We start from the raw sequence: 14957 nt of genomic DNA, 5'->3' as shown, positions 1-14957 counted from the left end.
TGTCTTGGTTACTGATGCTCCAGCTCATTGGGCCCTCACAGTCTGCCCTCTTTGGAACTCAGTTAGGTCTTTCATTGCACGTAGACCTCAGCCTTTCAGTGCAAATACGAAGTGTGCACTACTCATAAACAGCCTGCACTGGTGTGTAGTCTGCTCTGAATATGTATAGTCCATTGTGACGTGCCTTACCTGCATTGTTGACTATCAAACACAACCATCCCATTACTACCACTGTTCACATTATTTTGCCTATCCCCTGTAAGTGCACTTGTTAAAAAAAAACTGTGGAAAAAATATCAATTAATCTTTTGTTGCACAAAGCTTACATGTTAATTTGTTCTGCTCACTAGTTACACATTGCCGGCTCATCCTGTACCAGCTGTTACATTTCTGTGGCCTGCAGTTTGTAATTCTGACTAATTTTGTGTAGATTAAATTTGAATTAGATTGATTTCACGAACAGGCATACCTGAGGTGGGATTTGGAGTAACGCACCAGCCACCGCTTAACTTGTACACATGATTGCTGCAGCAGTGTGCCCAAACAACCACAGCCCAAACTGAGAGGCAGTGCCTTGCAGGAATTTGAGCATTCCCCAGGTCACGGACATGTGCACAAAAATTCAAATGGCTCTGAGGACTATGGTCATCAGTCCCCTAGAACTTAGAACTACTTAAACCTAACTAACCTAAGGACATCATACACACCCATGTCTGAGACAAGATTCGAACCTGTGACTGTAGCGGTCCCGAAGTTCCAGACTGTAGCGCCTAGAACCGCTCGGCCACACCAGCCGGCGACATGTGCACAAGCTGGAACAACCTGCTCCAGATGGTCCATGATTAGAATGGCATTGGATGGAGTCATGTGGGTGCCCATTGCAGTGGCACAGATTTGCTTTTAGGTGATGCCTTCAATGGATAAGTAATTGTGGTTAGACATGGTTGGTCATGGAGACCTCTCCTTGTGTCCCAGTCCCTATAGTGGGAACACTTTTTTGCTACCGGTCCTAGCAATCATACTTAATCCAAAATCAACACTGAACCCAGCCTGACTCTGTTCACTCCTCCATCCAACCATGATCAACTCCCACTATCCCCTAGTCACCCCTGCTAATTTTCCACATTTTTTTCTTTTTTGAATGTTACCTCACTATCATTCCCAAAATCCCTCAACATGGAAATCAACCTTGGATCTGTAGAAATAACTGCAGTCCCCACCCAAAAACTGATTCTGTCCCTATAATCCAATCTGTCGACTGGTTATGAACCCTCAGGGATTACCTGGAGAGAGAGACTCTGCCAGCAGTCAGATATGTGCACCGACAAACCCTGCCATAGCGACCTCATTGCTGAAATCCAGCAGGACTCAACTCCATCCTCAAGTCCTTAGATCCATCCCAAAACCTCTCATCTGATTCTGTCTCTCTCCTCATCCCTACTATTCCTTGACCCCCTACCTTCTACATGCTTCCTAAAGGCCGTAAACCCAATGACTCAGGATGTCTCATTTTGGGTGGGTAGTGTGCCCCACAGGCAGAATCTCTGCTCTCATGGACCATCACCTTCTGTCTATTACCTGTAACCTAACCTCCTACATAAATGATACCAACCATTTCCTGCAATGACTGTCCACAGTTCCGATTTCTTTACTGCTCAGAGCCCTGCTTGTCACTGTTGATGTTACATCCCTCTCACAGACATCCCCAATGCCCATGGCTTTGCCAGTATTGAATGCCACCTTTCCCAATTCCCGACTCACTCAAAATCTGCAACCTTCTTCCTGATCAACGGTGATCTCACCCACTATTACTTATCCTTTGAGGGCATCACCTACAAACAAATATGTGGTATAGCAATGGGCACGTGCAAGGCACCAGTGTATGTCAACCTATTTATGGGCCATCTAAAGGAATCCTTTTAAACTAACAAGACTTCCAAACCTCTCAATTGTTCGAATTCATTGTTGTTATCTTCATGAGCTGTATCAAGGGTGAAGATATTCTATCCACAGTCCTCCAGAACCTCAACACATATTCCTCCGTTCCCATCACCTGCTCCTCTTCAACCAAACAAATCACCTTTCTCAATGTTGACCTCTATCTCAAGGATGGCTGTGTCAATACCTCCAGCCATTCAAATCTACCAACCATTAACAATACCTCAACTCTGACAGCCACCACCCACTCCATACCAAATAGTCCTTTCCGTACAGCCTAGCCACTCATGGTTGTCACGTCTGTAGTGATGAGCAGACCCTCTTCAAATATGTAAAGGGTTTTATGAGGTCATCACAGACTGAAATTATCCTCCCAACCTTGCCCAGAAACAGATCTCCCATCCCCTGTCTCTACAGACACCTACCACATACCCACTGTTCATTCATAAATGAGTACCTCTCTTGTGACTCAGTACCATCTGGGCCTGGAGGAACTGAGTCACATTCTCCGTTAGGCTTTGGCCCTACCTCTTGTCCTGCCCTGGAAAAAGGAATACCCTCTCCACTATCCTCTTCATCCCTCCCATGGTGGCATGCTGCCACCCACCCAATTTAGGCAATGTCCTTGTCCACCCCTACTCCACTCCTGATCCCAAATCATTGACTCATGGCTCCAGTCTCTGCAATCGACATAGATACAAGATGCATCCCATACATCCTCCAACTACCACCAACTCCAGGCCTGCCACAGTCATCTCCCCATCAAAGGTAAGGCTACCTTTGAAAGCAGCCATGTGATCTGCACTCTAAGCAGCAACCACTGTGTCGATTTCTATGTGTGCATGACAACTAACAAGCTGTCTATATGCATGAGTGGCCCCCATCAAACCGTGATCAAGAGACAGCTACACCACGCAGTTGCTGAACATGTTGCTCTACACGATGTGCTTTACTTTAATGGCTGCCTCACTACCTGCGCCAACAGGATTCTTTCTACCAACACCAACTTTTCTGAATTGCACAGGTGGGAATTCTCTGGACATCATATCTTTCATTCCCATAACCCCCCAGTCTATAGTACTCCTAGATGTGCACTAGCAAAACTGTCCTTAGCTAAAATTCAATGTCTCCTAGAAAAGCTTCAGAAAGAAGCCGAGAATAAAATTGTGATGCCAACAGGACTTATACTTAGACGCTTTTCATTGACTGTAATAAATCAGCAAAATGTTGTGACTTAATTCAGAAATCTGTCTCTACATGAAATGTTTATTAATTTGCCAGATAAAGCAGTAGATCAGTGACCTACAGTGATAATATTTTTGTATTGCATACTAATAGTTTGAAACTAACAAGTACTGTTTCCACCTTGGTGTTTAAGGATCATTCAGCTGTGTTTATTGAGCTCCAAAAAGCAGCTAAGTAAAGCTGTGTTAACTTAAGTGTTGTAATATGGCCTTTAGACCACTCCAGTTTAATCATTAGAATTTATGACAAGTTCTTAAACTCTTTTGTAGATGAATTCAGTGACTCTTCCCCCCTTCCCCCCCTCCTCTCCCCCCTGACCCCCTGCCCCTATAGTGCCAGAAGGAGGCAGCTCCACAGTAACCTAAAGTCAAACAGAATTGTTCTAAAACCATATTCAGGAATGTTGTACTGGCATCTAAAAAAATTGTGGTAATACACTCATCCTCTAACAAGAAATAAAAAAAAAAGGGGGGGTCAGTTGTTCAGTCAGAATTAGGAGCTAAAGTCAAACATCAAGAGATTTTTGAAAATTATATTATAATAAATCCTGATCAGATGTCCAGTTGTTTCAATGAATTCTTGTTAAATGTGGCAAAGTGAGATGTAGATTGGCAGCTTACCAAGGCAAGGCAAATTTTATAAGCTTAGAAAACAACCAGAACAAGTCTTTTAAACTGTTTGAAAGAAATTCTCCCAAGAGATATGGAAAATGGAAGATTGTCTTTAAAAGCAAAACTTCATCTGGCTGGAATGAACTGCCCACATCTGTAATCAAGGATGTGTATGACATCATTTCACAACCTCTGTCAATTATTATAAATGAAACCTTTAAGCAGGGTTGTTTTCTAAATGCATTAAATATGCTGAGATAAAACCATTATTCAAATATTTTTGAATTACTGCCCTAACCCTCATCTGCTGATCTTCTCTAAAGTGTTGGGGAAGATTGCAGCAAAACAAAATAAAAAACTCAGTACTATAAATGACAAAACTGTTAAAAACTGTTTTGAATTCCAACAAGAAAAAATCACTGTAAATCCGGTCAATGAGTTTACTATTAAGATACACTACACATTGGGTAAGTGTAAAAATGTGACAGGCATATTCTGTGATCTGACAAAAGCATTTGATTCTGGGAACCTCTCCTTACTTCTAAATAAATTACTAATATACAGAATCATGGACAGTGCTTTACAGTGGTTCAACTCGTATTCAGCAGATTGAAAACGAAGGGTAATTGTAACTTCAAATTGAAGCAGTTACTCTTCAAACCGGAAAACAATTTCTCACAGAGTCCCACAAGCTGCAGTAGTGGGTGACTGTCAGTTCCTTTCCTACATAAATGACCTACCACTTGCTATCAATGTTCATTCAATTATATTTCCTGATGATACATCAGTTATAATTTATAAAATCTTGAATCTTGGTTCCATCAAAATTGACTAAAACTAAATGTAACTAAAACCAAAATAATGTAGTTTGAGACTAAATCATTAGAACAGAGTGAAATAAAAATGATGTTCAGTGATGAGGATATCACAGAAGCAAAATTGTAAAGTTCTTAGGCCTAGACCTTGACAAAAATTTAAATTGAGATGCACACACAAATAGGAAGTGAATAAAGTAAATAGTTTAGCGTTTTTAGCATGTGTTTTGTCTGGTGCCACAAATACAGCCACCATAAAATAGTCAATTGCTCCTTTGAAAATAATTATGGCAGTCTAGATCACAAGGCACATTTATATTAAGTTGACCGGTTTGAATCATTACATAATCATCTTCAGACCTATAGCCATTTTGATGGACAATAGCTGTGTATGTAGCAGGAACTGTTGAATGTCCATGGTCAACTAAACAGTTGGCACAATTATTCAAAGGTGATGGGTTTCAATCATAACATAATCATCTTCAGACCTACAGCCATTGTGACGGACAGTGGTTGTGTACATAGCAGCAGCCACTGAATGACAGTAGTCAGCAGTGCAGTTAACTACCATCATTCAATGTTTCCTACTCCGTACACCGCCATTGTCCATCAAAATGACTGTAGATCTGAAGTTGATCATGTAACGATCGAAACCAGTCACCTTTTAATGAATGTACGTTGCGATATAGACCGTCATAATTATTTTCAAAGATTATAATTGGATAACTGATAACTCCAATACTGTTTTCAAAAGTAACACCACTGGTCAGAATGTTGTCAAATTGCAACAGAATATTATCAGAGAAGAGAGAAAACGTATGGCAGAAGAAAAATAAATAGTTACAAAATGTAGCAATAGATGGCGCTGTAAACATCATAATTTAATAGTGGTTGACTACAAATGACAAATGAGTCATACAGCAATGCCTGAGTTGTACGTTTGACATTAAACAAACAGTACTACTCAGTGTGCTTGGGTGTACAGGTGTGATACTGTTAGTTACATAAGCCCATTCACCACGACAAGGTCATATCACATTGGATGGGGAAAATCAGTTTTTTATTGTCCTAAGGCCAAAAACCGCATAAAAAGCATCACTCACAACAGTTTTTAACTGTCCTGAGGCCAAAAACTGCATAAAAACCATCAATCACATCAGTTTTTAATTGTCCTGAGGCCAAAAACCGTATAAAAAGCATCAGTCGAAATCAGATTGGATCATTAATTTCCGTGTGACTGGCACAACACATGTTCAATATGCTGTCCACCATTTTCTGCAACGAGTTGAAATCGAGAATCAGCATGTTCCACAACCGATCGAAGTGTTCCTGCGGTCACGTTCAGAATGTGCTGTGCAATGCATGCCTTCAGTGCATCTAAGTTTGCAGTCAGAACACTGAACACAACATCTTTTAGATAGCCCCACAGCCAGAAGTCACATGGATTAAGATCAGGTGATCCGGACGGCCAGGCTGGGGAAATGGCGGCTGATAATTCTAGCATTTCCGAAATAGCACTTCAGCAGCTGCTTAACTGGATTTGCAAAGTGCAGAGGTGCACCATCTTGCATAAAAATGATCCCATCCACACTGTTGGAGAGCTGGAATGACGTGGTTTGCACAAAAGATACCCATAGTGCTTACCAGTGACGGTACAGATAACAGGACCAGAAGCACCTGTCTCTTCAAAAAAATATGGGCCTATGATAAGTGATGCCGTAAACCTACACCACACAGTGATCTTTTCAGGATGAAGTGGTACTGGTTAATTTGTGTGTGGATTTTCCATTGCCCATATTTGACAATTCTGTGTATTGACATATCCTGTCAGATGGAAGTGGGCTTCTTCTGTCCACAAAATCTTCCATTGTCAATCATTATCCACTTCCAAGAGAGCAAGAAATTCTAAAGCAAAGGTCTCTCTCTTGCTGGCAGGTCAACAGGAAGCAACTCATGCACATGGGTAATTTTTAATGGATAGCAAAGAACGATGTTTTGTAGGATTTTACGCACCTTGCTCATGAGTATGTCCAATGTTTGGGCATTACACGTTTGCTCACCACCATTCGTCTCCTCCTCCGTTGCTGTGGCCACTGCTTCCACTGATGTCAAATCAATTCATTTCTTTCCTCTGCCACGTTGCACACCAAAAGAACTCGTCTTTTGGAATTTCAGAATCATTTTCTCCAGACACACGGCAGTTATCAAATGAACGCCTTTTTTCAAACCCATCAGTGTCCGGAACTTCTGCAGAGCAATGTGTGCACAGTCATCATTCTTGTAATATAGCTTTGCACGCAGAGCACAATCCTGCATTGACACAGTCGTGGTGAACATCGCAGGCGCAAAATGAGGAAAAGCTGCGTACCGGCATGATTTTACTGACTTCAATGGGTCATGCGCTAGACAGGTGTTTTCATTTGCTTATTCTGACGCATACAGTGTCATCTATTGGTCAATTTTCACACTATTTTTTTCTTCTGCCGTACGTTTTCCCCCTTCTCCGATAATATTCCGTTGCATTGACATCATTCTGACCAGTGGTGTTATTTCTTCAGCAGTTTGAAAGTTTAACTTTAATTATAATCACCCTGTATATGAGGTGGTGTTTTTCTTCTATAAAAAACAACACTCACTTGACACTTACAATTCTGTTTCAACTACAGCACTCACCCACCATAGGGACAATTTTAAACTTGTCACAAACCATTTAAAACTCTATGCCCAGACACCAGAATATATGAGGTGAAAAATTTACAATAAAATAAAAGGTAAAGATTGTTCTTCACTTTTCTGGCAGAAAAGTGTTATTAGTGTATTGAAGAATTCATTGAAAACAGGTTCACAGTTTGAACAATGGACTTATGTATCTTACATTTTTGGATACTGAAAATTATAGTAAGTATTTTTGTAGTTGTTTCTCAGAAATGTATGTAAAATAATGTGAACATTTGTATTTTCTCTTATAAAATATTACTATTGCAAATCTTGAAATGTCTCGTATACATCCAATAGAATGATTTGAAGACTGATTATTATGAGATGAATAAATCACATAATTTCTGGCTAGTAGGGTTTTGTAACCTGTCTGTGCCCAACAGAACACTGTGAAATATGATTGTAGTAGGCTCTTTTGAATGCTGCGTTCTGTTTTGATGATAAATAATTTGTAACATCACTAAATATGTTGCTGTACAAGGTGATTTCAGATTCAGTTTTGGTTGTTGTTGTTGCTGCTGCTTCTGCAGTCTTAAGTTCAAAGACTGGCTTTTGCAGTTATCCATGCTAGTCAATCCTGTGCAAGCCTCATCATCTCTGAATAACTGCTGCAACCTACATACATTTGAACATGCTTGGTCTTCTCCCTTGGTCTTCTGCAGTTTTTATTCCCACACTTCCTCCATTACCAAATTGATGATTGTTTCAAGCCTCCGGGTATGTCCTATCAGACAGTCCCTTCTCTTAGTCGGGTTGCGCCATAATTTTTTTTTCTCCAATTCAACACCTCCTCATTTGCTCCTCTTTTCACTCATCTACAGCATTAGCACCACATTTCAAAAGCTTCTACTGTCTTCTTGTCTAAATTACTTATCATTCATGTTACACTCCATACAAATACATTTAAAAAATATTTCCCAGCACTTAAATTTGTATTCAGAGTTTATAAATTCTTCATTTTTGTAAATGCCTTTCGTGCTCTAGTCAGTCTTTATTTTATATTCTTTTTACTTTGGCCATGTTCAGTTATTTTTAAGCCCAAATAGCTGAACACTTCTACTACTGTTCATGTTTTATATGCTAATATAACTCTTTCAGCATCACCTTACGTAATTAAACAACATTCAGCTACCCTCGATTTAATTTTGCTGATGTTAATCTTATATCCTCTTTTCAAATGCTATTGGTTTAATTGCTCTTCCAAATCATTTGCTACCTGAGATAGAATTATAATGTTTTTTGGAACCCTCAAACTTTTATTTCTTCACTTTGAACTTTAATTTCTCCTTTGTTTCCTTTGCTACTTGCTCAATAATGGACAGAATAATACTGGAGACAGGCTACAGCCCTGTCTCACTCCCTTCTCAACCACTGCCTGCCTTTCATATGGTTCCAATCACGTATTTTTGCATAAGTTCTAAATAAGTTTTCACACCCTGTATTTTATCCCTGCTATCCTAAGGATTTCAAAGAATGTATTCCAGTCAGTATTGTCATAAGCTTTCTGTAAAGCTGCAAATACTATAAAGGTAGTTTGATTTTTTTAAACTTATCATCTAAAATAAGTCATAGGGTCGCTATTGCTACACATGTTTGTACATTCCTCTGGAACCCAAACTGATCTTCACCCAGGTCAGTTTCTACCAATTTTTCCAGTCTGTAAAAAATTTGCATGAGTATTTTGTAAGCATGACTTATTAGACTCATAGTTCAGTAAAATTCAAACCCATCAGGACTTGCCTTCTTTGTTTTGTTTACATGAAACAAATGTTAATTACTTCTTTGTATTATTTGGGTGTGCACTATGAAGGATATAACAAAGATATCAAGCCTGATTCATACAGTATGAGAAATGCAGGGGCTTTATCTTTTTTGCTTTCCCCATGGCAACCTGTCTACCTGCTGAGTGTAGCTCACTTGCTCATTCTTTGTACCTCTTCTAAGATTCACTGGTGCATACAAAATGTGCTTTCAAAAAGATTTTGTATATGCAGATCACTTAATGGGAACATATTGTGTAGTGGTTATGAGCCATTATGCTTCATGTATTGTCCTCCAAACATTATATCTAGTAAGTGTATTATTATTGTAAGCTGTTTATTTGAAGTAATTACTGTTCATTTTTTTTTTCAGGGTAATTGATTCACTGAGTGATGTCTGGCGGAGAAAATACTTTTTGCTTGGAAATAAGCAAAGAGGGAAAGAGGAAAGAGACTGGAAAGCAGCTTGTCTGAGAACACTAAAGTTGCGCACTGCTATTTCCAATGGCTCAGCATATCATCATCATAATGTGAGAGCAATCTGTTTAAGCTCAGACCAAATAACTGGATTAGACTGTTGTAAGGACTTGTTAATTGCTTGTAAGTATTAATAATTGTATTTGATGCATGTAGTACTAAGAATTATTATTGTTTCATGCCTTTGTGTTATTGACATTGAAAGGTAATTAATATTCACATGTAAACGTAACTGTATAGTCACCTGTAGAAGTTAGGCAGATTATGTTGTAGTGTTAACATTTGATAAAAATATTGTAGTGTTAACACTTAAAAATAATCTTGGAATACACGCCACCACCACCACCACCACCACCACCACCACCACCACACCTGCACATATGCGCACACATGGGCCCACGTGTGGCCTCTCTTCCCTCTCATGCTTGGAAGTGCGCGCACACACACACACACATAACAGACATGTACATACATGTGTAGTCATATTTTCTTCCCAGATATGTAGTAATTTTATTAATAACTGGAATTTTTATGCTATAAAACATGTAATAAAAATCATTTCCATCCTACATAAAAATAAAATTATTTCTGTATCTGATTTTTTGAAAGTTTTTTCTATGCAGTAATCAAATTTTTATGTTGTGAAGTTGCTGACTCCAAATAATAAGCTCACAAAATAATCTTTTTTTCTGGAGAATCTGAAATGTAGTTGCAATTGAAAGTGTGTGTTGAGTGAACATGACAGGCAGTCATTGAAGAGAATTGTAACAAAAATAGGACGATGACAGCTGCAAAAGTCACTAGAGAACTAAATGTCAATACCAAAACAACATGAAGGCAGCTTTGTAAGCTGGGAATTCCAGAGTGAGCAGGAATTCCAGCTCACACTGTAACCAAATGCTCATAATAGGATAATGTTGTGCTGAAGCCATAAAACTAGTACTGTGAAGCAATGAAAGAAATTCATGTGGATAGTCTTGTTTCACACCGATTCCACCATCTGGCTGATTTTACATCCCATGAGTGAAGCATTGTAGGGGGTTCAATGATGATCTGGGCAGACATGTCATGGTATTCCTTGAGCATTGTGGTTACTCTGCTAAGTCGCCTTACTGCCAAGGATTATGTGACCATTTTTGCAGATCAGATCCATCCTAATCATACAGTCTTTGCTACCCAATAATGATACTGTGTTCCAGGATGACAGGGCCCCTGTTCACACAGCTCATGTTGTCCAGGGGTAGTTTTGTGAGCACGAGGATGAATTATTGCATCTCACCTGGCCACCACAAGTACCAGATCACAATATTATTAAGCCTTTGTGGCCTGATGTGCAGAGAAGGGTGCATGATTGCTCTCCACATCCATCTTTGTTACCTAAACTTGCCACTACTTTGTAGGAACAATGGTATAAGATTTCCTTGAAAACCATACAGGACCTGTATTTATCTATTGTGAGATGACTGGAAAAGCTTTTGAATGCCAATAGGTTCTATACACCATACTAGGCATGGTAATTTGTTGTGCTTCTGGTGTTTCCATATTTTTGTCTACTCCTATATTTAGATTTCGAGGTACAACCCCCATTTTAGTCAACTCCATACGTTTTGTGGACAGTACTTGACCACACATGGTGTGGAAGGTACAGCCCTTTTGTGAAGAATGCCAGGCACATCTACTTCCTCATGTTTATCTGTTGTGTTTAGGTACAGTTCATAAGCATCTTGTTGGTTGCAGTCCCGCAGCAACCAAAGGTGATGTCTTGCGGAACCACAGAAACTGTACAGATAGAGATTCTTCAGGAACACATATAGGCTCTGTCTGACCCTGTATACCATGATACCTGAAAGACCTGGTAGCAACATATGCAGCCCTCACAATGTGGTGAAAGCTCAAAATCAATTATAAAGTGCAGTCCTACTGTCCTAATCACTTGTGTATGATCACGTACATAATCTGAGATAGAAAGTGAATTTTAGTGATACGTATCCCTCCTGCAGATGCAATTTCACTGACACTGTTGTAGTTGGAGATCACATATATCCAGTAATGATCAGCTCCCTGGGATTGAACTACAAATACATGCATAATAAATTAGATAATGGTCCCGTATTCTACAAGTAATATACCTTTTTTTATAACTGTGCTATTTGATGAGTACTGTATAATGGCTCACCTGCAATAATGGTGATGACTTTGTGTGCAATGTGTGGGTGTTTATGGAATAGTTGCATATATTGGGTTGGCTCATAATTTCATAGCCTTTTCCCATGTTGTTGCGGTCTTCAGTCCTGAGACTGGTTTGATGCAGCTCTCCATGCTACTCTGTCCTGTGCAAGCTTCTTGATCTCCCAGTACTTACTGCAACCTACATCCTTCTGAATCTGCTTAGTGTATTCATCTCTTGGTCTCCCTCTACGATTTTTACCCTCCACGCTGCCCTCCAATGCTAAATTTGTGATCTCTTGACGCCTCAGAACATGTCCTACCAACCGGTCCTTTCTTCTTGTCAAGTTGTGCCACAAACTCCTCTTCTCCCCAATTCTATTCAATACTTCCTCATTAGTTATGTGCTCTACCCATCTAATCTTCGGCATTCTTCTGTAGCACCACATTTCGAAAGCTTCTATTCTCTTCTTGTCCAAACTATTTATCGTCCATGTTTCACTTCCATACATGGCTACACTCCATACAAATACTTTCAGAAACGACTTCCTGACCCTTAAATCTATACTCAATGTTAACAAATTCCTCTTCTTCAGAAACGCTTTCCTTGCCATTGCCAGTCTGCATTTTATATCCTCTCTACTTCGACCATCATCAGTTATTTTGATCTCCTTTTCCCATAAGTTTAATAAACACAATAGATACACATACAGAGACTTTATTCATCAATAACATATTCTCCTTCACTATTTACAACAGTCTGCCAATGCTGGAGTAACTTCTCGATTCCGTGACAGTAGTAATCACTTGGTTTTGAGGCGAAGAATTTACTGAGATGTTTTGAGTGTATTTTCATCCAGAAAGGAAGTTTGTAGGAGGTTGGTCAATATAGAGTGGAAAAGTTGAAAATATGAGGGCTCAAGAACAGGTGAATAATGTGGTTGCAGAAATACTTCCCAACCCAACTCCTGTATAGCATGTTTTGTCAGTCTAGCAGAATTAGGCTGGGCATTATCACGGCGTAGCAGCAATTCACACAGTCTTCCTGGTCGTTGTTCTTGGACTGCTCCTGCAAGACATCTCAGTTGTTGACAATAAATTTCAGCGGTGATGTTTACACCTCAGGTAGATGATTCATAGTATATCACACCATCACTGTTCCACCAGATGCATAAAATTGTCTTTTGTGGAAGTGCGCATGTCTTTATACAGGTGTTGCTTTGTTTAGGCTCAACCATTCCTTTCATTTCTTTGTGTTAGCAAAAAGAAACAATTTCTCAGAGCTTGGTGGCACAGTTGTTAGACACTGGACTCGCATTCGGGAGGACGACGGTTCAATCCCGCGTCCGGCCATCCTGATTTAGGTTTTCCGTGATTTCCCTAAATCGCTTCAGGCAAATGCTGGGATGGTTCCTTTCAAAGGGCACGGCCGACTTCCTTCCCCGTCCTTCGCTAATCCGATGAGACCGATGACCTCGCTGTCTGGTCTCCTTCCCCGAAACAACCAACCAACCGCAATTTCTCATCACCAGTAACAATACAGGATAGGAATGGTCACCATTGTTCATGAGCCATTTGATGACAAGGAAGCAGACATGCACATATGGTCATCTGCTGATTTTTGTGATTTTGGCTTAGAGCATGTGGTACCCATACACCTGATTTTTGAACCTTCCCCATTGTTTGCAAATCGGGCACAATGGAGGGATGATTACTGTTCATCACATTTACCAGTTCTCGAATACACTGACATGCATCATTGTGGATTAATGCATTTGAACAGTCACAGTCACAGTTCATCTTCCTGAATGTGGAGAGTCACCAATGTCAAAACTACCCTTCTTAAAACGAGAAAACCATTTTCTTGCCATGTTCTGTCGAATGGCATTATCCGCATACATGGCAAAATGTTTGTGGCTGCCCCTGCTGCTATCACCACTCTATTGAACTCAAATAGGAGAATATGTCAGAAATGTTCTGATTTCTCCACTTAGCACTCCATTTTCTAGTGTCCACAGATCCACTCACTGTCTCCAAATGACAATATGGAATCTCAAATAACAACAGTGAACCCTACAAATAAAACAAAGACAGTTGATAAATAAACTCATAGTAACTGGAAGAACAACATGCAAAACAGAAACACTGTGAACCTATGCACCATCCTAATAGCTGAGTGGTAACATGTTTGCTTACCATACAGCGAGCCTTGGTTTGATTCCTGGCCGGATTGGAGATTTCCTCCACTTGTGGACTGGGTGTTGTGTCGCCGTCATCATCATCTCGTCATCACCAACGTGCAAGTTGCTCAGTGTGGTGTCACCTGAAATAAGGCTTGCAACTCAGCAGCCGAAATTCCATGGGTGGGGCCTCGAGGCCATCAATGCCATACAATCATTTCATTTTCATTTTTGGAACTGTAAACATGAAGCAATAATCTTGGCAATTTTTGTGGTGAAACTAACATCATTTATCATGTGAAGAGAGCCAAGGTCTACCTAAATAAAGACTTTCATGCATTGAATTTTGTTAAATGCAAGAATTCAAAGTCCTCAAAATGAGGATTGGAAATGGGTATCATAAGACTTACAACAGATGGTTTTTCACTGATCCTACTAAAATGGGTGTTGGTAGAACTATAGAGTTTTGTTTATGTGAGTTTAAGAACAAAAGGAAACCTGAAGGAAGTTGTTTTTGTTCATTTAAAACTCGGTCATAAAATTGTTTATTTCTAGAATTTCTGGTAAAGTCATTTCCTACCTGATGTGATCAATCAGAATGTAGTAACAGTTTTAGAAATAGGACCAAGGAAAGTGGAACAGCTAGGCAAGGTTCAGAGAAAACATCTTTCACCTTTAATTTATGCACTTTATTTAAACAAGACTGAAAATTTTTCAATAAGAAGACATCTTTGCCATTTTAAGAAATATTATAACAAAGCTTAATGGATTTAAATAAAGACACATAGCATAAACTACAGGCCTACTGTAATCAACTGCTGGTCAGAATTCCCCCTTATGCTCTTAGGAACCAAGAACATTGGTGATGTATTGGGGAAGGTAGAAGATCTTATGACTGCTTCATGCAACATACAGTATATTAGAGCATGCAGGCTCTTTGCCTTGGTGTGTGTGGGGGGGGGGGGGGGGGGGGGGGGAGGGGGGGGCTGACCTGTAGGGTGATTGATGAACCAGAACATCATTAGTCAATCGGATTTTGCACTGGAT

At 39.8% G+C, this 14957-nt stretch overlaps 1 protein-coding gene across 1 annotated transcript in view; it reads left to right on the top strand.

Annotated features, from left to right (window-relative positions):
• Positions 1–14957, top strand: part of LOC124805380 (F-box/WD repeat-containing protein 2-like) — a 129284-nt gene that overhangs the window by 49756 nt on the left and 64571 nt on the right. Inside the window, exon 3 of the mRNA XM_047265937.1 lies at positions 9461–9687. Within this exon, the coding sequence (XP_047121893.1) occupies positions 9461–9687 (227 nt within the window). The remainder of the gene's footprint in view (positions 1–9460; positions 9688–14957) is intronic.

Source organism: Schistocerca piceifrons, chromosome 7, assembly GCF_021461385.2.
Source record: "Schistocerca piceifrons isolate TAMUIC-IGC-003096 chromosome 7, iqSchPice1.1, whole genome shotgun sequence".
Taxonomy (NCBI): Eukaryota; Metazoa; Arthropoda; class Insecta; order Orthoptera; family Acrididae; genus Schistocerca; species Schistocerca piceifrons.
The sequence above is the reverse complement of the archived record's forward strand: the minus strand, read 5'-3'. Positions and strand labels throughout refer to the sequence as shown.